We start from the raw sequence: 22,965 nt of genomic DNA, 5'->3' as shown, positions 1-22,965 counted from the left end.
TGAAGAGTTTTGGTTTTAAGACTGTTTCATCAATATGTATGCTCATTAAATTCCAAGACAAACTGAGCGAAACTGAACCTTTAGAGGAATTTAAAATAGCATACCTTTGGAGTTCCTTATAATTTGGGATTCTTTCTCTTCTCTTCTTCTATACAAAAATAAATCTGCTTCGACAGAATGATGAAATACCGGGGAGCATTATACAAAAGCATAATGTATATATTTTTATAGAAGAAATTGAACATTATGACTCTATCCGCAGTACTTTTCAGCTAGAAGTATAAAGTGAGGGGTTATTTGTCTAAGTCAAACTTTTTGTGGAGACAACGATAACCTAACAGAATGACCCTAATTCTGCGGACTGACCATAACCTACTTATTATATTTTTCAAAAAGGTAAGTATACTTGTATCAAGAGACGACCTATAGCTCTTAATGTCCACCTTCTAACCAGCCGAAATTGGTATATTGGTTATCTGGTTACATTCGATTTAGTAATAGCGAAATTTCCTACCTTCAGACGGGCTTACTGATAAAATTACAGTATCGAAAATACAATATCTGAAGTGAGTGAGGCTTTTAATCTGGAAAAATACCGATACATCGATATATCGATTTTTAATATTAATGCCGATATTGATATTTCCAAAAAACATCGATATGATATACATATATCGATACCTTATTGCACTTCCGACATCCCTAGAGTGAAGTGAACAGTACAAGAATGGAAGTAGAACTTTTTAAAGAAATAAAAAAGTATAATCCAATTTCTCTCGACGGAGATAGTACAAACTAATAAAGAATAAGTCAATGATTTCAATATTCATATATTAAAATGTACTTGCATGGATATATGAATGTATACCAAAAATGACCGAAGGGAAAATCAGTTAGAATATATATCAAAAAGGTATTCAACAGAATGTCATGTGCCTCGTTATTTCCCGTTAATTGATATGATTGACTTTCAGAACCAACCAAAGAACACATGTCAAACAAGCTTACATATGTATGTACACACAACAGCGAAAGCACAGCCGGCGCACCCACCAAAATGGAGAGATAAATAAACAGAAATATGGTAATAAAAAACAAAAACAACAATTTTCGTCTCCTATGTGACAAGTGCGCGCAAATTGTGTGTATCTAAGCGAATTTATTTATTCACTGCAAATTAACTGGCATTCAACTATCGCCTTCAAATCAACAACTTGACTGGTGTTTAAACAGTGAAAATTGCGCATATTGTCAGCGCCACCAACAATCTATAACAACATGGGCCACCATATGCCAGAAATGTGTGAAATATATAACGTTAGCAGCGAAAATACGCCGCGCCTTGTTGAGCATGGCGGGTGGAGAGGCAAAGCGGCGCGCGCTCAACAGGCGAAGGGCGGCCGACTGACTGGGCGGTGCGGCGGGCACGCCGTGGCTCGGTGTAATTAACAATTTCAACTGTCGAACAGTGTCGAAGTGTGCGCCAAGTGTCTGGCTGATATGTTTGTAGGTGGGTATGTGATGTGGTCTAGTATGTAAGCTGTCAATTGCGTGCGCTTGACATTTTATCTATTTATGAGTCTTACGGCGTTCTACCAGCATGTTTGCGGGCTTATCTATACACATTCGTTAGTTTTTTATAGTAATTTATTGCTGCTGGAGGTTATATTAGATTGTTTTGCTTACTTTTTGATTATTAATATTTGTTGTTTCCGAATTTGCTTGATCCTGGTGCTTTTGAAGTGAGAGTGTTAGGCTTGTTGAATGTTATGACTTCATGTTGAGAGTTTTTGACAACAGAGTCGCTTAAAGCACACCGGGACCGATTTTTTCAAGTCGTATCCAATTAGGTTACCAATTCTTTGATAAATATTTTTTTTATTATCGAGGCTTATGTATTAGCCTATTTCTTAGTTGAGTAAGTATTCTTAGGTTTGCTTTAGTCTATATGGAGAAACGAATCTCTCCTCTTTTGAGGAGTGCTATGTTTCCACAGAGACCTGACCCATATAGTAAACCTCCAAGACGTTCCTGAGAATTTACATTTAAATAAATAAGGACCTATAACAACTGATCGGCATTTCGGGTAGGCGATCTATTTTACGACCAACCGCATGTGATTGACTGACGGTCGCTTGAAAATACTGCATTTATACAATTATTTTCTTTCTGTTATTATTATATAATGGAAGCGAAATTCTCACAAATTTGTAGTGCTCCCTGTAAAATATGAAGTGGCGCTCAGCTGTTAATCAAGACTTATTGAAATGCGTGATGTATTCATTTTAAAAAATTCTGCATATGATCTTAACGAATACAAAGCTACATTAAAAGAACTACAACAATGCAAAATGCCCATAGCAGCAACAAGTTACGAAGTCTACTGCTTCATTGGCTGATTTACTTTAATGTAAAAATTAAATGGGTAAACATTTCAATTGAAACTAATGAACTCTGTTTATTTCTTGATGTGATTGAGGCATGAAGCTTGAATCTTTTGTCACAACTATTTATGAAGACATGACAGTATCACTTGTGATAAATAATAAATAATGGAGAGCATAAATTTGCATATAATACATATGTGGATATATAAAGTTTGTGACACTTGTATAGAAATAAATTAAACCGAAAACTTTTACTGGTCAACAAATCAAGAATATATTCTAAAATAATAAATATTAACAAAACAATTAAATAAAGGCTGTCGAGCATAAAGGAATTGACAGCAAATGTAAAATTGAAAAGTGCTAAATCCTGTTTTGGAAAAATAAATAAATTTGTAAAATATGTGTATATAAAGCCAATTAGGGTGGTCCGTAAGACTATCAAATGAACTTTAGACTCAGTTTCTTTAACTGAAACGCTGAATCATTAAAGAAGTCATATAAAATATCATGGTCTTGGCTTAATTCAGGTACAGAACATAGGTATAAGTTACGATTTTAAAATGGAGAATTCACAAATTAACATGAAACGGTCTTAGTTAGCTAATTTTTACTGATTTAAGGTCCTAGTAAACATATTTCTGAAACTTTTTGAAGTTATTTGAACTTTGACATCAAAGTTGACTTCATCATAATACCAAATTAATTCGCGAAGGCTTGGATTAGATGAGTACCGGATTTATTGGAATGACGAGCTGTATGAGGTCTTCGGCGATATAGACATAGTTGCGCTGACTTGGACATATCGCCCGAATGGAAGAAAACACTCCAGCGTGAAAAATGTACGACACGGTACCCAAAATTTTAAACACCACCCTAATGTGTATATGCATGCAATTGTGTGCAATTACTTGGCATATTTTACAATGCATGTGTGTATTTCATGTGATTTATGCATTGTTAATTGACATTTGCTCTGTGACCAGCATTGAGCAGCTGTCGCTGGCAAGTGTGTGGGTGATTTGCAATGCTTAAAAGCTGGGTGGAGGCTTTTACGAGTTTATAATAAAGTGTACAGACAACCAGTACTGACGAGAAAACTAAAAATAGTTTGCTGAATCAATGTTATTCATAAAAAGAGTAAAAAAGAAAAGCACTCGAAAACAAAAGTCAGTAAACAGCGAATTTAATATATATTCTATTCCAGAGTCTAGTGGCTGATATTCGAAAACGTGAGCTCAGTTATCGCGTCATTCTGTACGTGTACGTTATTTTTACTATAAAATAGAGAGTCATCATTTCGTCTCAAAATGGTAGCCTAAAGTATAATCTACCCTTAGAAATGCATATTTAGAAACAACTAACAATGCTTCTAACAAATAAGAGTAAAAATAACAGCTGAGTAGGTGTAGAACGAATTTTCGCACTTCAACACTGTCTTCAAACTAAACACCACTCAACACCATAACCAACAGTTTGTACGAATTGTAAACCATCAAAAAGTACGTGTATGATTGTGTGTATATTTACATATTTACGCTGACGTGTTGTCACATCAACCCCCAATCACTGTGGAGCATGAGGCGTCAGGTGTTAAGTGCTGTTGTCATCCCACATGTTAAAGATTACTTCTGCAAAAGACAGTTGTGTTTGAGTAATCGCGGCTTTTCGGTTGATTGTGTGGCTTAGTTGGTCGTGCTATGTGACACAACCGGTGACAAGTAGAGGCGAGAAAACTGCTAAAAACAATAGAGGTGGATGGAAGCAGAATAAATAGTTTTGGCTTAGCTGCAGGAAGTTGTAGAAAATTTAATATTTCACAATTCACACAAATCGAAAGATTTTTAAATAATTTAAGACGTAAACTGTATGAGATCTTAAGATCGAAATTTCAATGTGTAGCTTATAAAAGTTCCTGTAAAGCCAGTAAAGACAAACATTGAGCTCCTTACCATCAGTATATTTTGGATGCATTTTTTGGAATATTGATTGATTTTTGTATATATCTCGCAAACTACATAAGCTATATAAACCAAATTTACTAGTCGCAGTCCTTTTCCTACCCCATCATACACCATGAACATTGGTGAAATTGGATAATAACCACAAAAGTTATGTTGCAAATTACTAAAAGTGGGTCAACTCACTAACGAAAAGCATCAGAAACACTAAATTTTACAGAAGAAACCTGCACTCAGTTTTTTGAAATTGAAAATGGGCGTTGCGTCACTCACTTATGGACCAAAAACCATGTCGCGGAAACTACTAGAGACCGATTTCAATGAAATTCGAAGCATAATATTTGTTCGACATCCTGATTTTACCGATGGAAAATGGGCGAAATCGGTTCACAACCACGCCTACTTCCCATATAATACAATTTTGAATTCCATATGATTCGTTCACTTTATAATATATATATATCAAGAACTAATGAAGATAGCGGAATAAAACTTTACACAAGTACTGTATTTGAGCAGATGATGCACTATAGATGCACTCAATCGTCAAAATGAGATCACAACTTTACAAGAACCCGGATATCGAACATGAAGATTCAGCGCATTTTTTTCTTCTAACAGTGTGTCTCTGTACTCAAATGGTTAAAATCGGTTCATAGGTCCCATATACCTAATTATAGGTTTTTCAAAACTACAATACGATGGACTTTTAAATCGCTCAATATGTGAAATATCTTAGCCAAATTAATGCTCACTTAATATATAATATAGACTTGGATATAGTGTACCTTGGTGGTGGAAATTAGTGAAATCGGTCTAGTAATTACCTCAGCCCTTATATACTATATATGATGATTTTCTTATTCTACTTGATTTTATGTCAAATATATGGGTCAAATTGTGTGTTATCTTAATAAAATCAATAAATTGCCAGAGTATAAAATGCACGGTTACACCTGATCTTAGCCCTTTCTTACTTGTGATTTCTCGTCTAAACCACGACTAAATTATAGAGGGTATATGTTCATTTTAAGACAGGTAGCAAAATAGTGGTATGAAGGCAAGTTCTTACATGTATAGTCTACGTTAATTGATCATTCGTTACCTAAAAGATTTATCGAGATAGTGTAGAGGTGTGATAGGGGTCGCACCTTTACACTGTTACCAATTGTTTACTAAGAGAGTGCACTGCAATTAGGGTTTGCTTATATCATTGGGATATGTTATTTCGTACTCTATTATTCTTAGGAATCTTAGATAAGATTTCATATACAATAAAGGTATATGGTATCATTGTTATCAAGTTTTCATATGTTGTATTTTTCCGTTTCTTTCCTTTTATGATATCTAAAATATATGCACGGAACAAGTGAAATCATGAGTAGAAAAAGTGTAAAAAAAATATTTCTAATATTTTTATGCATTTATTGTTATTAATATTTTTCAATTAAAACAAGTAAGGAAGGGCTAAGTTCGGGTGTAACCGAACATTTTATACTCTCGCAATTTATTTATTTAACTTTATTTTATTATATAATACACAATTTGACCCACATATTCGTCATATATATTGTATAAAGTCCATTGAAAGTTGGAAACCATAATATTAGGTTAGAAGCACTGAGCTCCTCGTGTTCGATATATGGGGCCTTAAAAACATATGGTCCGATTTCAGTGATTTTTAGAATGGGGCTGCTACACTATAAACATAGTGTTTATGCAAAGTTCTGCACCGATATCTTCAATAGTGCTTACTTTATATATTGTAAAGTAAACGATTCAGATCGCCTTCAAAGTTCTGTTATATAGGATGTAGGCGTGGTTCCATTTTGTAAAAAAATTTGAGTGCCGCTTCCATCTGCCATTTCTTATATGAATTTTAGTGTTTCTGACGTTTTTCGTTAGTGAGTTAACCCACTTTTAGTAATTTTCAACCTAACCTTTGTATTGGAGGTGGGCGTGGTTATTATCTGATTTCTTTCATTTTTGGACTGTATGAAGAAGTGGTTAAAAAAATGACTGCAGAAAGTTTGGTTTATATAGCTCTATTGGTTTGCGCCGAACTGCGAAGGAGAGAGAAGTGTCGCACTATCGTCGATTCGGTTATAACCGGATAAACGGTTTCAACGACAATCACATGCAATGGCTTGCGAGATATGTACAAATACCTATTAGGGGCGGGGCCACGCCCACTTCGCAAAAAAAAAAAAAAATCCAAATATGCCCCTTCATAGTACGATCCTTTATACCAAATTTTATTTCCATAGCTTTATTTATGGCTTAGTTATGGCACTTTATGTGTTTTCGGTTTTCGTCATTTTGTGGGCGTGGCAGTGGTCCGAATTTGATCATTTTCGAAACCTTCCTATGGTGCCAAGAAATAAGTGTGCCAAGTTTCGTCAAGATATCTTAATTTGTACTATAGTTACAGCTTGCACAGATGGACGGTCGGACGGACAGACAGACATTCGGATTTGAACTCCACTCTTCACCCTGTTCACTTTGGTATATATAACCCTATATCTAACTCGTTTAGTTTTGGGTGTTACAAACAACCGTTATGTGAACAAAACTATAATACTCTCTTTAGCAATTTTGTTGCGAGAGTATAAAAAATATTCTAATTTTGTTCATATTTGCTTTTATAGTTCAATTCTGTTTCGCAAATTCATACTTAATTCCCAATTCTCTTTTGTCGCCTCGTTCACATTTCTGCAAATACTAGAAACTGGTTTTGAGGCCAATTTTTTGCATTCGAAAATTCATTTTTATTTATTTTTATATGGCTTGTTTCCGCCAACATAATTTTCATTTTTGCGAATTGTATGAATCGCAAACAATTTTCAGCCGGGCTTTTGTGAATGAAATTGCGAGCTTTTGCGGTGTGCGTAGGTTTTTTGTTTACCGTTGCTTGCGTATGTGTAAATGTATGCACACATAGGAATTTTTATCGTTTGGAATATTGTTTATAGATGTGCCTACAGTATTGTGCGAAATATTTGCAATTATATGGCAATATACGCATATCAAAGTTGGTATAAATACAAAAGAAATTGTTAAGATTTCAATCCTTTTCATAAGAATTAAGTTCCGTGTAAGTATTAAGCATTATTTACAGATTTTTCTTCTGAGCTTCTTGAGAAGCAATGGTCGTATTTATATGTAAATCAGGGAGACAAAATGTTATTGTATATTAAATCGGCGATGGTTTTTTATGAGAATTTTTTTTTCACAATACTGTATGCAGTTATGCAAATTTGTATATATTTACATATGTGGAAAAATTCAACTTTGTTGACAGTCCTGTTGACGTAGGCGCCGCAATCAATAAATATTTTGCGCAAAAAATATGTGTGCATAAATTGAAAATTAATTATAAATTTAAATTTACACATATAGACAATTTTGATTTGGGAAAATATAACATTTTTATATACATATCGCTCATTTACTAGAATAGTGTCATAACTTAAAAAACACGATTTTTGAGTTGAGTATGCAGAAATGTGCGCAATTTCATCGTCCACATTGTATAAAAATTTTATTCCGATGCGTAGGAAAATAAACCGTGATATTAGAATGTGCCGTTCTTAAACTTGTTATGTTGCATTAGTTTTTAACCACAATAATGACACTTCTCAATTGTGCCAGAATCAGTTATAATTTTTTTTACGAAATAACGACAGGAAACGATATTGGTGAAAAATTAATTACATTTTTCAGTAAAAACGGCACATTTGACCTATGACGGCGAAATTGATTTATATTTTTCACAAATAACGACATAATTCAAAGTGGGTCACATTTATGTCCAAGAAAAAGCATTAGTACACTCTATTTGGCCCATTTATGCTCAACATTGTATTTAATATATTATAGGCCACTAGATTTGTCAATAAACTGAAGGCATTTTCTTTTTTTTGCTATATTAGAGACAATTGAAAACTTTAAATTGCTCTCCTGAAAAATCGACTTTTTTGAGTTGTGACACTATTCAAGTAAATGAGCGATATATTTGTCTGTGTTTTTAGTGAATTTCATCACATCAAATTTTCTCTCCTCACATATTGAAGTTGTTTTCCCACGAGAGAAGAATGGTTTCTTAAAATTAATTTCAAATGAATTTTGTGTTAATTAAAACGAATTTTGTACAAAAATATGGTACGTCATTACAATGGAATTTTCATGTTTGTTGGTTTAGCCCGCAGCTTATAAATCTATTCTAATATACTGGGATACAATATACTTCTTGGGCAACTATTTTTGTTTTAATTAAAGAAAAAACTATAATGTGCTGTTACTAAGCACGGATTTAGGCCGATGTTTTGCTATTCCAAACACGGTGCTGATGCCTCAGCTTCCATCGCGTACCAAACGAAGGCCTACAGCTCGGCAACCCCTATATCTAGTCTAGAAAGTACTCCCATTACAATTACCATAAAATTAGAGCTTAATTCAAAGCTGCCGAATTTCAAATCTTAGGTGTTAGTTCCTAGGATAATTAAAATTCGTAAGACAAAATCTAGAAGCACACTTCATATAAGGGAAACATATTTCGATGAACATAATCGTTATTCTCAAGTTCTGAAATTAGTGCAAGCGATTATTCTTAGAGAGCTGATATTATTTAGTGAGCTTTGACGAGAAGATGTTGATATGTATAGTAAAACACATTATACCAAATTTGACAAGTTTTTTCTGATAGTTCCTCCGCATGCCGCATACGTCAACATTTCTAATTAGTACACAGTTTTCTGATTCTGATAACTGAATTCTCAATCTAGATAGCTATTATCTTTAAGTCCTCTCTAACTGAGTGGGTCAAAAGCCAACCCAAGTTTTCAAAATTTTACAAGTTATCAAATTATTTTATGAGTATGGTATACGAGAAGCCTTCGATTTCGAGTATTTCCCATAAATAAGAAACGAAAAAAAAAATCATAAATGCATGTCTACTATTCATGAAGTAAAGGGTATTGCCAAAATTTAGAAGCATATAAAATCTAATCACCGCTCATGTTTAAATACTCTGATGGTTGTCATTAACGAATCACTAAAACCATACGAAGCAATTGACAACAACAAAAGCAATAAACTATGTCAACATGTGTTCAATCTTGTTTTCCCATTGTTGCATTTTCATAAGGCACACCACTGACATTCTCCCAAAGAAGACATTCCAAACATGTCGAACAACGCCAAAGCAATCAAAATTAATACCAAAAAAGCGAAAAACCAGAAATCCAACACCGACAACCACGCCAAACAAGTGCTTTGAAAAAAGGCGAACAAACCATTAAACCGAAGCACAAATCAAAAGTAAAAAAAAACATATATGTACCAAGAGACGAAAAATCATTAGTGTATATAACAGCAACTCCCAAAGGCCCAGCCTCGCCGGGTGCAGGAACGTGAGGGGAGCTTAGCAGCAACAGCGCCAGCAGCAAATGGTTGCGCCTCATTTGCGTTGCAGCGCGTCGACGCTTCACTGAGTTGTGGCATCGTTCAGTTGGCATGCAACAAACTCGTTTAAGCACATGTTGCATGACTGCAGATTAACAAACCAAAAAAAAAAAAAAAATAAATAACTGTTAAAAATTAAAAGTACATACAACGCTTGGGTACATACAGTGGGTCTGAAAAATATCTTGTAAAAGTAAATTTGTACGAATGGTGCGTCTTACTAGATGTTAGGGAGATTGTGGACTTTTGATTTGGTTGGCTCTTTTTCGTAAGCGTTACACTTCGATTGTTATTCCTTGAAAGGCCATAGAATATTATGAAATCTTTGCAGAATAATTTAGATATGGTAGTTTTTGCAAATTAGACCTCTGCTTCCCCCAGCGGGTACTACATCGAACACTTTCAAAGCTGGAGTACTTTCATCCATTCGGTTCCTCAATTTCCATTGGTTCCTCAAGAGAAGGATTTAATTTGAATTTGAATTACCTATTCAGTCCAAAATAGCATCTGTTAGCAAGAGTGATTGTGCATTGGATTTCAAGGCTGGTGTTAATGCTGGTTCCAAGGTATGAATGTCAACAGTGAGGTGGGAGGCAAAACGCGAATGTACTGACTGTTTGTTTTGTGACAGGAGATATTTCGTCTTAATGATATCAATAAAAGTGTATTTAGCTCTGCAGCTCGTATTATTTCTTCCAGCAATAGATTGAAGAAGTCGCACGATAATGAGTCACCCTGTCTGAAACCTCGTTTGCTATCGATCGGCTCGGAGAGGTCATTCCTGATCCTGACGGAGTTTTTGGTGTTGCTCAACATCAGTTTACACAGCCGTATTCGTTTTGCGGGGATACCAAATTCAGACATCGAGGCATAGAGGCAGCTCCGTTTCGTGCTATGAAAGGCAACTTTAAAATCGATGAGAAGGTGGTGTGTATTGCTTCTTCTCTCTCTCGGGTCTTTTCCAAAATTTGGCGCATGATGGATATCTTATCCATGGTGGATTATCTAAGTCTAAAGCCAAACTTATAAGGTACAATCAGTCCGTTGACGGTGGTAATTAGTGGTCTCATAAAATTTTTTATTGCACTTCGGTGATATATAAGGTCCATACTTATACGTTTTTTTTTGGCATCACAATGGCTGTCCAAGTGATATTCTTCACGACACTTTCCGTCCTATTTTAAGAGGTTTTTTTACAGTCCTCAGGTATGATAGGAATTGAGAATTCGACAATTTGTCCCGTTACTTTTCTGGGAGTGCATTTGACAGAATAAAGAATTGATTCGTAATGTCATGAAACCTTTATGAACAATTTTGTGTTTCACTGTACACATACTGTATATACATAGAGCAGGTATGCATTTTTATGAATGTGCGTGTGAAGTGAATAAAGCTGATATTTCATAGCTGCTAGAATGAGCGCAGTGAAGCGGTGGAGCAGTGGCTTGCCGCTGGAAAAATCAAACTCACTTTCAAGTTGTACGTAATTAATGAACGTGGCGAGCACAACAAACAAACAAATAAAGTTTTAGGTGGCAACAACAACAACAACCAGTAACCATTGCAAATAAATATTGCATGCAATGCGGCACACACACACAAATAGTATACATTTTCCAATTCGGGCCCACCTAGAAGCCGTGTGTCCGTTCGCAACGGTCAGCGGTGGGAACCGGACGGGACTGACAGTTCTTACCGAGCCACCGGCGCAGAGTGGAGGTAAACAAGGTGAAGCCGATCAACTGGGCTAAGGTAGTGTGTGCAGCGGCATTTTTGTTGTGACGGCGTCTAGTTTGGTTTATTGTTGTTGTTTTATTTTTTTGTTGCGGATGCGGGTGGTGTTCTATGCGCGCCTTTGTATTACCAACTATTGCGTGCACAGTTCACACATACTCACATATATGTGCATGTATAAACAAAAGCGATTTATTCAGTGCTACCAAGTGCTCGTGGAACTGCGTGTAAATTGTTTAGCTTGCTTTGTCGAGGCTCTTATGCAACTGTTGTGCTTTAGCAATGAGAGTGTATGGTATTTGAACTTTACATATTTTTTCGCTTGTGCAGAAATATGTAGGTGAATAATTCGCTGCCGGCATTGTAATATGTGCCTGACTGCTGAGTGGAAGTTGAAATTTTTACAATTTGCGTATTTAAAAGAATCGATCGTATTCGAGTGGATTATGTATGCACCAAGGATATATTACTGCACTTTATCGACCCTGTGTTCGAATATCAACTCAGCAAACATAATTTTTCGAAATATTTTCCATAATAGTTATCGCCCTTGATTATCGAAAACAAATCTTTAATTTTTTGGGTATTTTTAACGGTCCTAGGATATAGATAATTCCATAAGCATAATCGCATCAAAAATTCACCAACAGAGGTCAGTCCCTACATAAGTGAAAAGATTCTCAAAGATCTCATCCGGATAAGAAAAGCGCATTTCGTAGTATTTGACCCTCTACAGAAATAACAAATCAATGTTTGGAGAGATTTAATTCTGTGTCTAAAGCTACTTGTATACTGGACTTGAGGATAAGCGTAATAGAGATTCAAAAAATTATATAAAATCACTGTTCAAACCGGAAGACAACACACAAAAATTTCAAATTTTGTCGCATGTCCATATACATTTTCATATCTAACACTTTTTTTTTGTAGAGAGCCAAACACTCAATGTTTGTTTTTTCATGACCACAAACGGTGCTTTCCACTTCAAAGCTGTGGCTAAACAACCCAAAAGGAAAACAAACAAAAAATACTCGCTTAAAATATTTACGAGCTTGTGTGGGTCGGCATATTTTGTCGCATTTTTTCCGATAGAGAAAACCAATTCATTGACGCATTGTCTCCCATGAATATGTAACGACCGTATGCAAAAATGAGTTTTGTTAAAATATCTAGTTTATACACACATATTCATATAGGTGTTTCAAGCAATGGAAGTGTTTTTTGAATTTAAATTTATGCATCGTAACTCTTCTTTTATGACCACACATTCCTTGTAGTTATTAGTCGCCTAATAGTCGTGGGAGTTGAGTTGAGGAAAGCATTAAAACTTTGTTTTTGTATATTAGTAAATGCAAGGCTATAGTAGTAGTTCGAATTCTTCATAGGCTTAAATGATGGTTGAGATGCATTTAAGTCAACAAAGAAGATTTTTGTACCGCCTACTTAGATATCCAACTCAATATCGGAAATTTTAGTTTTTCCTTTAAACTAGTTCCCATTCCATATCATGCACTTATGCCAGCGCTTCCTCCAATCGTCGAAACATTTTTTAAAATAGATAGTCTTTGGATCTTTCAGCGATTTCTAGTATGCTTGTAAAACCACGGTCATTTAAGATCTTGTTTGTTGAATATGGAAGCTGAAACATTGTTTCAGTATTGGTTTAGGCCACGTAACGTAGACCTCTTGCTGGTCACTATATTATTATTTCTTTCGTCTTTGTATTGTGAACTTTGAGAATGAGGTTGAAGGCCTGGACCAATTTATCCATTCTCACCAACGTGAGTAAGTTTCTACTAAAGACTATCTATCTTATGGTTTTCCTCTTTTCATATGTGAAATATTTTTAGTTAGTGTTGATAACTTCAGGAACTTCAATAGATGGCTAATATTGAGAGAAATGAGATATAGTTTTTAAGGGTAGAGAATACGTCTATAACCGGCTAAACGGTTGCAACGCCAATCACATACGTCTGGAAGGAATAAGGGTTAATATATTTGCAAAAGTGGCGAAAGGGTTCACATATTTCAGCAGCTTCAGTTAACAAAGAATAGAATTTATCTGTGAGTGAGGAGTGTGGGTAGATTTATTAGTTTTAGGCTCGAAAATGCGCTAAGAAAATAGTAAGGTATTACAATATTGGACTCAGAGGATTTTAAAAAGTAAGTGTTCGAAGTAGTACATGGTCGCTAGAAAAAGCTAAAGAATTTTTCCTATCTACATATTTTTATACTCTCGCAACAAAAGTTGCTAAGAGAGTATAATAGTTTTGTTCACATAACGGTTGTGTGTAAGTCATAAAACTAAACGAGTTGGATATAAGGTTATGTATACCAAAGTGATCAGTAACGAGTAAAGTTCAAATCCGGATATCTGTCTGTCCGTCCGTCCGTCCGTCTGTCCGCCTGTCCGCCTGTGCAAGCTGTAACTTGAGTAAAAATTGAGATATCTTAATGAAACTTGATACATCTGTTTCTTGGTAAGAAGGTTAAGTTCGAAGATGGGCAAAATCACAAAATGGGCCACGCCAACAAAATGGCGATAACCGGAAACCTATAAAGAGCTATAACTAAGCCCCGGACCCTACTAAGATTTTTTTACATATCTCGTAAACTACTAAAGATAAAGCAACGAAACTCTCAATAGTCGTTTTTTTCTGGCATTTCTTTATAAAGTTCAAATATGGAGGAAATCGGATTATAACCACGCCTACATCCCATACAAAAGCTATGTTGAAAACTACTATAAATGCTTTCATTCAGTAAGGAAAACCACCAGAAACCTTAAATTTCATTATAAAGATGGTACAGAAGAGCTGCACTCAAAATAGTATCCAAAATTTTAAATGGGCGTGGCGTCGCTCACTTATGGGTCAAAAACTATATCTCTGGAACTTCTCGACCGATTTCAATGAAACTTGGTTTGTAATAGTTTCCTTACATCACAATGATATGTTGTGAAATAAGCCAAATCACTTCACAATCACGCCTACTTCCTATATACAAGAGCTTGGAATATGATCTGCACCGTTTACATTACAATATATAAAGTAAGCACTAGTGAAGATATTGGAACAGAACTTTGCACAAAGAATGCATTAATAGAATGATATCGCCCTTCTAAAAATCGGCGAAATCGGACCATAAGTATTCAAGGCCCCATATATAGGACATTAGGATCTCAGAGCTTCGAATACATATTTTACCGAAATATCACATATACCTAATATTAGGGTTTTGAAACATTCAATGGACTTATTACTATATACATACATATATGCCGAATATGTGAGTCAAATTGTGTGTTATACTAAAAAAATTAAATACATAAATTGCGAGAGTATAAAATGTTCGGTTACATCCGAACTTAGCCCTTCCTTACTTGTTGACACTAAAATTCATATTTTTACCTTAAGAATTCGGAAAAGTGCTGAGATTTTTTATGTCTGCTTTAAATTAAAAAAACATTGCTTTTGACCAACAGTAGAAGTCTGCTTGCAATATATCGCAGTTAAAATGTTGCAGGCAAAAATAAAGTACACAAAAACTGTTTTTATTTATGCAAAAGCAGGCTGAGTGCTCAGCATAAAAATACTGCGTTGACCGAAACTCTGAATCCACATATAAATTTTCAGACCAAGCTGTCCATTTGGTAGCAATGGATCTGGTCATATACATACACATATATATGTATGTACATATGCGTGTCTATATATTTCCATGTATACAATATATCTGAGTGAGAAATGTGAGAGATATTTTTTCGGTAAGTGCTCTTACCCATGCCTGTGGCAAAGGGCTTACAAAAATATAAACAACAAGAACAACGTTGTATGGAAGTTATTGTTAGCTCAGTTGCAGAAGCTGTGCAATTTTTGCAATGACTTTTTAACACAGCGCCCACATATCCTTGGCATCTCCCTTTACGGCGCTTGCATCGCTTGGGCTGACCTTTCAACTGTTCAACTGGCTGTGCTTGCTCGTTTGCTTGTTTATGGAAGCCTCAGGTCGGATGTGTATCAGCATTTCAGCGTTAAATGCAGAGTTGTTTATGTGTGCACGCATTTAAATGGCGATTTGCAAGTGTGCATATGTATGTATGTAAATGGTATGGGTCTGTACACTTTAGTTGAACAATATTTTGCAAGTGCAGATTTTTTTTGTGCTCAAGTTCAAGTCTTTAAAGTGCGCCACTGCGGAAGGTGAAAATAAAAGGAGAACTATAACATAATTTGCTTTTCGCATTTGCTGATTGGCAACTTTAATGCTGAGGTGTTCTGCTCAGTATCCCATATTTCTAACGGTAGAATGCATTATTTTATTATTCAAGTTAAGTTTTTAAGTCAGAGTTTTAAGTTACGTTAAGTTTTGAGTTAAGTTAAGTTTTAAGTTAGGTTAAGTTTTAAGTTTCGATAAGTTGTAAATTACGTTAAGTTTCAAGTTAACTTATGTTTATAAGTACAGGAAGAGATATTGATGAAAGCATAATGGAATTCAATGATGTAATAACTAATGCAGCTGTCTTGGCAACACCTAAAAGAAACGTTAAGGTTTTTAGAAACATCTCTAATATTAAATAGAAAAGCTTGTAAATGAGAAAAGGCAAGCGAGACGTGAATGGCAGTTAAGTCGTTCCCCTTCAACTCTGCGTCAACTAAAATCGGTTGTACGTTATGTTAAAAAAAGCACTTAAACGCGATGAAGAATGCAATACTGAAAATTATATAAAGCACCTGTGTCCGAATTCAAGCAAGAAAAACTCTCTTTGGAAAGCCCAAAAGTCTTTTAAGCCACCAGTAGATTCCAACATGCCTATAAGACATTTGAATGGTAATTGGGCGTGTAGTAATGAGGAAAAGGCAAATTGCTTTGCAAATTACCTAGAAAAGGTATTTCAACCCAATGGTCCAAAAAACAATTTTAAGTTACCAACTTTGCACAATATCGCAAACGAGTCAAGCGTGTCTATTAGGACGTCTACTTATGAAATTACCAAGATCCTAAAAGAGCTAAATCCGAAAAAGTCTTCAGGACACGATAATATTACTCCAAAAATGTTAATTGAGTTGCCAAATATCTCTGCTCTCTTTGCTCTTTAATGCAATTCTTGGTTTCGGGTACTATCCACAGAGAGTACTGTTCAGCTATTTTTCTCGATGTAGCTCAGGCGTTCGATAAGGTCTGGCATGAAGGCATTTTATGGAAAATCAAAAACGTTTTACCTTACGATTTGCATAAAACATTGGAGTCATATTTAAGAAATAGGAAGTTTACAGTTAAAGTAGCAGGTTTCATATCAGAAGAACGAGCAATAAGGGCCGGTGTACCTCAGGGCAGTGTATTAGGCCCTACTCTGTACATAATATATACAGCAGACATTCCAATAGCTAATAACGTACTGACATCAACTTTTGCGGATGACACAGCCCTAATAAGCCGTAATAAATGCCCCATAAGAGCATCAAGAGTATTAGAGGAGCACTTAACTTGTGTCGAAGAATGGCTAGCCAACTGGCGTATAAATATTAATGTGCAAAAATGCAAGCATGTTACATTCTCGCTAAGATCGGAAACATGCCGGACAGTTAAAATAAACAATGTGCTAGTACCCCAAGCGAATGAAGTAACTTATCTAGGGATTCACCTGAATCGAAGGCTCACGTAGCGGAAACATATAGCGAGTAAAATTACATGCATGAGGTTAAGAGCAGCCAATTTAAATTGGCTTTTAAACAAAAATTCTAAACTTAGCCTAGACAACAAAGTCCTGTTATACAATGCAATCATAAAACCGTTTTGGATGTATGGTGTTCAACTGTGGGGTACGACCTGTGCAACCAACATTGATATAATTCAGAGATTCCAATCTAAAATGCTTAGAACAATCACGGGTTCACCATGGTTTATGCGTAACGAAAACATCCACAAAGATCTTGATATTCCAACCGGTATCATCGATTGGTATTTTGCCTTCGCCAATGTCCAACAACTGCTTCGAAAACGCCGCTGCGGATCGATCGTTTTGCAATTGGACTCGCATGTTGATGGTCAGCCTTTGAACATGTCTCCACAAAACTGACGATTTTAAACATGCGTTTATTTCGTCGGCAGGAGTTGATCGAGGAATGACTGGCAAAGTTTGCCGAAAATCGCCAGATAATAAGACTAATGCTCCGCCAAAAAGTTGTTGCTTTTGGCGTAAATCTTGCATTGTTCTATTGAAAGCTTCTAATGACTTTTTGTTAGCCATTGGGCACTCATCCCATAGAACTATTCCAGCTCCTCGCAAAACTTTTGTCATTGCTGAATTCCTCGATATGTTGCACGTTGGTGTCTCAACGACTTGGATGTTCAACGATAATTTCAACGCAGAATGTGCTGTTCGGCCTCCATCAAGTAGAGTAGTAGCGATGTCTGACGAAGCAATTGCCAGCGCAATTTTCTGCTGTGACCGTATAGTAGCAAGAATCAAAGAGATCAGAAACGTTTTCCTTGTACCCCCGGGCGCATCCAGAAAGTAGAATCCACCGGCGTTATTGTCAACCGCTCGTATAATCTTATCATAAGCATTTTTCTGCTGAATATTCAATTTGGTAATGTTAGCTTGTATGAAAGCACGCAATTCATTGCAATCGTATTGTTGTTCACGTTGAAGCTCATGGTCAAGCATATCAATCGCTGAACGATTGGGCGCAGTTATGCCAAGTTGCGCTAATGCCTTATTAGCAATTGTAAGGCACAGATCTTCAACCAATATCAAAGCATCATTATACATTTGTAATGTATATAGCAAGTCTGCGTCCGATGCTCGATTACGCGCCAAAATTAATAAATCCTCGGTCATGCAGTCTTTGTACTTATTCCACAGTTCTTGTGGATTTGACGGAAGGCATGTAGATATTATTATGGCGAATAGTACGCGTATTTGTTTTGGATGAGATGTGAGTGATGCGTCATGAAGTGCGGTACCCCAATGCATATCATCTTCTAACAAATGCAAACGCTGAAATGCTTCACGATACGTCGCACACAACTAACCGTCAACAGTTTTCAAATTATCAAATGATCTTGGTCCGCGCACGTTGACTAATAGCAGACGCAAATAGAAACATTCCGCGTTGTTCGGATGGATAGTGTAAATGCGTCCTATGACATCGGTTTTACGGACATTTGGATAACCGTCAACACGCTCCCCTTGCTTTCGTCGTTGAAATGTTTTCGATGATCGATTCCCAGTGAAATATTGTGGTATTTCAGAATATAGCAATGTTCCTGCAAATTCATTTTTTTTTTTTTGCAAAACGTGCAATGATACACACATTAAATTTCTTATGTGCACCCTCCACACAGACCCCAATCACCACAGAAAATTTCATTGAAATCGGGAAAGCCGTCTAGGAGGAGTATACGAACAGGAAGTTTTGCCACTTAATTTTATATATATAGATTGTTAGGCTTTAAACAAAGCAGATGCAATAAATAAAGAAATATGTATAAAAAAAAAACGTATGTTTTAAATTACGTTAAGTTTTAAGTTACGTTAAGTTTTAAGTAAATTTTCCTTTTTTTGATTTAGTCGTTTAAAAACATTATAAAACTTAAAACAATTTTCCGATTTTCTAGTAGTCCTAAACATGCCTCCTATTGATAATGGGTTTACGAATAATAAATTAGCAAGAATTTCTACAGTTGAGCCTAGATATCATAACAATATTTTCTTAAATAAATATATTCTTCAAAGTACTGACTTGAGTGGTAATCAAAAATTATTTAAAAGGGGAAGCTTTTACAGATAACGCTAATTTTTCGTAATTTATTCGAGTAAATTAGTAGAATTCAATCAGATGCAACTTACTCTTTATGGTCATAAATAATAACCTCTGCGAGTAAGTTTCGTGACTATAAGTTTATATTAAGTATTATCTTTAAAAAAGAAAATATAATTATAAGGCTATGTATGGCTGCTTCCAAAATTACTTGCTGTAGAGTAAAGAAAAACATTAAATGTAAATAGTAATTTTTGATATTAGAAGCTAGATTTTGAATCTGAATAAGATACATATTATGTCAGTTCGAGTTATTTTAGCTCTTAGTTTGGTTAAGAACTATCTTTTCAGCTGCTAAAAGCAGCTACATATATCAACCAAACTTTCTGCAGTCATTTTCTTTAGTTACTTGAACATCATGAAAATGGATGAAATCGGATTATGAACACGCCTACCTTCCATACAAAGGTTATGTTGAAAACTATAGCGAATGCTTCTTTACTAACAAGAGCTGGAAAATTTCAGTTAAAAAAATTACAAAAGTAATACGTCTCATGTTTATAGACCAGTCTTTATGTAAGATAATATATAAAAAATTTTGGTGAGATTACCGGATTTCCGGCATAATCATAGCATATCACATATCAATATATCCTTTCGGCATACTCTCAACCATAATTTTTTCTTAAAACTTTGTCCATATATTTTCATAGCTTTTTGTATCTTATTCGTCTTTAATTCATATAGAACTTCTTTATGAAACTCACCAATTAAAATCGCCGGATCCATATCGTTTTCGTTATTCCAAAAATAGGTGATTCGTTATTCGTTCAACATATAAAATTCGCTTAAATTTGTAAAACAATGTTAAACATACTGTTATGTAGATTAATAAATTGCTTTTTTCAAATGATTGGAGGTTAGGTTAACACTTTTTTAGTAATTATTCTTTAATTTTATTATTAAGTATTATTTTTCACAACTTGAACTTGCTTTTGCAAATGAAAAGCGCACTAACACTGCTTCCTAAACTGAAATTAAACGCAAAATGGAAAATATTCATCAGCTGACCCACAGTTGACCAAATTTGCTAAATTAATACGAAGACGCACAGATGGAAATTATCACTTTTCGGCGCGAGCAATAAAAGCAAATAAGTTGACCATAAAGCTTGTCTTTAGTATACACTAGACAGCTTATACATATATGATGAAAAACCATTGAGGTTGACAAAAATAATATCAACTCTGTGATCTGTAGCGATCTACAAGCTACCTGGTGTCAATATATATATATTAAAACAAATATTTTAAAATTAATTATTATTTTTTATTATTATTATCAGACTTCACTCTCTTTAACTTTTTTTTAATTCTTCTACACACTGACATTCGTTTATTTGTTTACACACGCGTCGACGTGCGAACTCATTCATAAATAAATAAAACCAGCTTCAGCGGTCGCAGCCGGTAAAAAAGATAAGCAACTTCCAATTGAGTGCTACATATAAACACACTTACTTACATACATATAATACATATATGTATGTGTATATGTTGTTATTTCATTTTGTACCTTACACTTTCTCATTTATTTCACACGTCACGAGCATAACTTTGATTTATTTTCTCAATTCTTTTTTACTCGTTTTATGACACCAAATATTCACTTCTTTTTTTTCTTCAATTATTTGCTTTTCAATTTCAACTCTTCAATATTTACTGCGTTAGCAAAAGATAGCTGCCGTAATTCACTGTTGTCACCATCATAAATTTCACTAAAAATGTTCGATTTTAACTTCAACTGATTGGAATTTTATTGCACTCTTATTTGATATTTAATTAAGCCGCGCACTCTCGCACATTCCTGCTTACGCTCAATTTATTCCAATTTGCTTGCGTTGCTCTCATGCACTGGCGCTCTCGATCTCTGGCACCCTGCGCTCATGCCGTTGTTTTAACTTGTTGATTTGCTGGCATATGGCTTGTGGTGGTACGTCTTGGAAATGGAACACTTGTCTGTGTGTGTATATGATACCACTTTTGATTGTCAAGAAAAAATTGCTAAATTGCTCGGCTTTGTCTTACGGTATCCGTATACGGACATCGAGGATTGTTTTCACATTAATCATCGGTAGGTAAAGCTGCAGTTGCGTGTTCGGTACTTTAGTGTTATTATTTTCGACAATTATTAAGCAATTTTGCGCGGAACATAGGATTGAAGAAGCAACGCTTCGCAGAAGCAGACTGCTTTGCTTAGTTAATTAAAGACACTTGACGCTTGATGCGTTATTAGACCACATTAGTCAAATGGGTTCCAAGGTTTAATAATAATCTTGAAAGGTCTCTACACAGAATCAAAGCGTGGATATCACACTTTTTAAAGCTCTATCAAAATTACATCGATTACATCCTTTAAATCTTTCTTCCAGACTTATTCCCCATATAGAATACCCAGTTTGAACAGTAAGGCTCTAAATCGAACATAAAGTTGTTAGCATATTCATAAATAGAGTCCTAGAAGGCTAAACAACTGCGGAGAGGATCGATTGTTTTCAATATATTATTTTTGGGACAAGATCATCGCGAATAGCAAAACACAAAGTTAATAAGCTTTGTTCCAAAAGCCTAAAAATCGAGTTTTTTCAATTTGCTTTTTAATAAGGGATTCGAAATTGAATCTATAGTGATTGTCCAACTCTTCGAATTCGCCCGTTTACATGGCCTTTCTGTAACAAATAGTATTCGAGGAGTGAATAAAAGTTTTGGAAATACAATCGAAACCACTCTTGAACAAAAAGACCAAACTAGTACTGCAGAATTGGTCTTTTGGCCATCTATTTAAAACTTTGCGAAAAGAATACATTCGTAATCCTTCGTTTCAATTTTCTACTACCAATCGTTTTCAAAACTAACCTACTGAACTTGTTTCGACTAATTGGAACTCTGGCTTGAGAAAATATTTACTAAAAGTAAGCCATTACTAACTGTTTACAAAATTGGGCCCAAACTGAATTTCTTAAGAAGTTCCTTCCGTCACTCCTTTGGAGTGAAATACATTGGTTAGCGACGCCTAGGGGTAAGTCTTCGTAGAATATAAACTTTAAATTTCTCAAGACATTATATCAGTTTTTTCTCATATTGATAAACTCTGACTTCTTCAGGAAAATAAAAACTGTGTCTCTGAACTTAAATCCAAACCTGAACATCGCTTCTAGGCTTCATACAAGAACACTGCCTTCACTTTTCGAACAATGTGGCACCTCATGGTCGAAGTAAATAGTTCGCTGCAGTTCAACCATTCTTTTTTCGAGCATTGAACTTCACCTTAGGCACCGGCTTCAATTGAATGATTAATAATAAACAAACAATTAGGGAATGCTGTCAGCTGCGAGAGTCGATTGTGTACTTTGATAGAGCAGAGAGTGTCTACACGTGAGTGTGGCTGAGTGTGGGTATATGAGCGCCACAAGTAATGGCATTCGTTGCGCTGGTAAAACCAAGCGACTGTGCAACAATGTGTTCCAAGTGCCAGTTGTTCACAGCCGGTGGAGTAAACAAACAACAAAACAGAAAAAAATAAAAACAAAATAATAATAAAAACAAACACATACAAAGTGTGAAATACAAAAGGTCTGAGAATATAAAATTCAAC

General features: G+C 35.2%; 1 protein-coding gene across 11 annotated transcripts in view; it reads right to left on the bottom strand.

Annotated features, from left to right (window-relative positions):
- LOC105213669 (dystrophin, isoforms A/C/F/G/H) overlaps positions 1–22,965 on the bottom strand; it is a 397,492-nt gene that overhangs the window by 366,621 nt on the left and 7,906 nt on the right. The window contains exon 2 of one of the 11 annotated variants that reach the window (XM_011186654.3): positions 20,079–20,342. The exons of the other annotated variants lie outside the window; for them this stretch is intronic. Within the exon in view, the coding sequence (XP_011184956.1) occupies positions 20,079–20,100 (22 nt within the window). The 5' untranslated portion in view covers positions 20,101–20,342. The remainder of the gene's footprint in view (positions 1–20,078; positions 20,343–22,965) is intronic. 11 annotated transcript variants of the gene reach the window in all.

This window comes from Zeugodacus cucurbitae, chromosome 2 (genome assembly GCF_028554725.1).
Source record: "Zeugodacus cucurbitae isolate PBARC_wt_2022May chromosome 2, idZeuCucr1.2, whole genome shotgun sequence".
In the NCBI taxonomy this organism is placed as follows: domain Eukaryota; kingdom Metazoa; phylum Arthropoda; class Insecta; order Diptera; family Tephritidae; genus Zeugodacus; species Zeugodacus cucurbitae.
The sequence above is the reverse complement of the archived record's forward strand: the minus strand, read 5'-3'. Positions and strand labels throughout refer to the sequence as shown.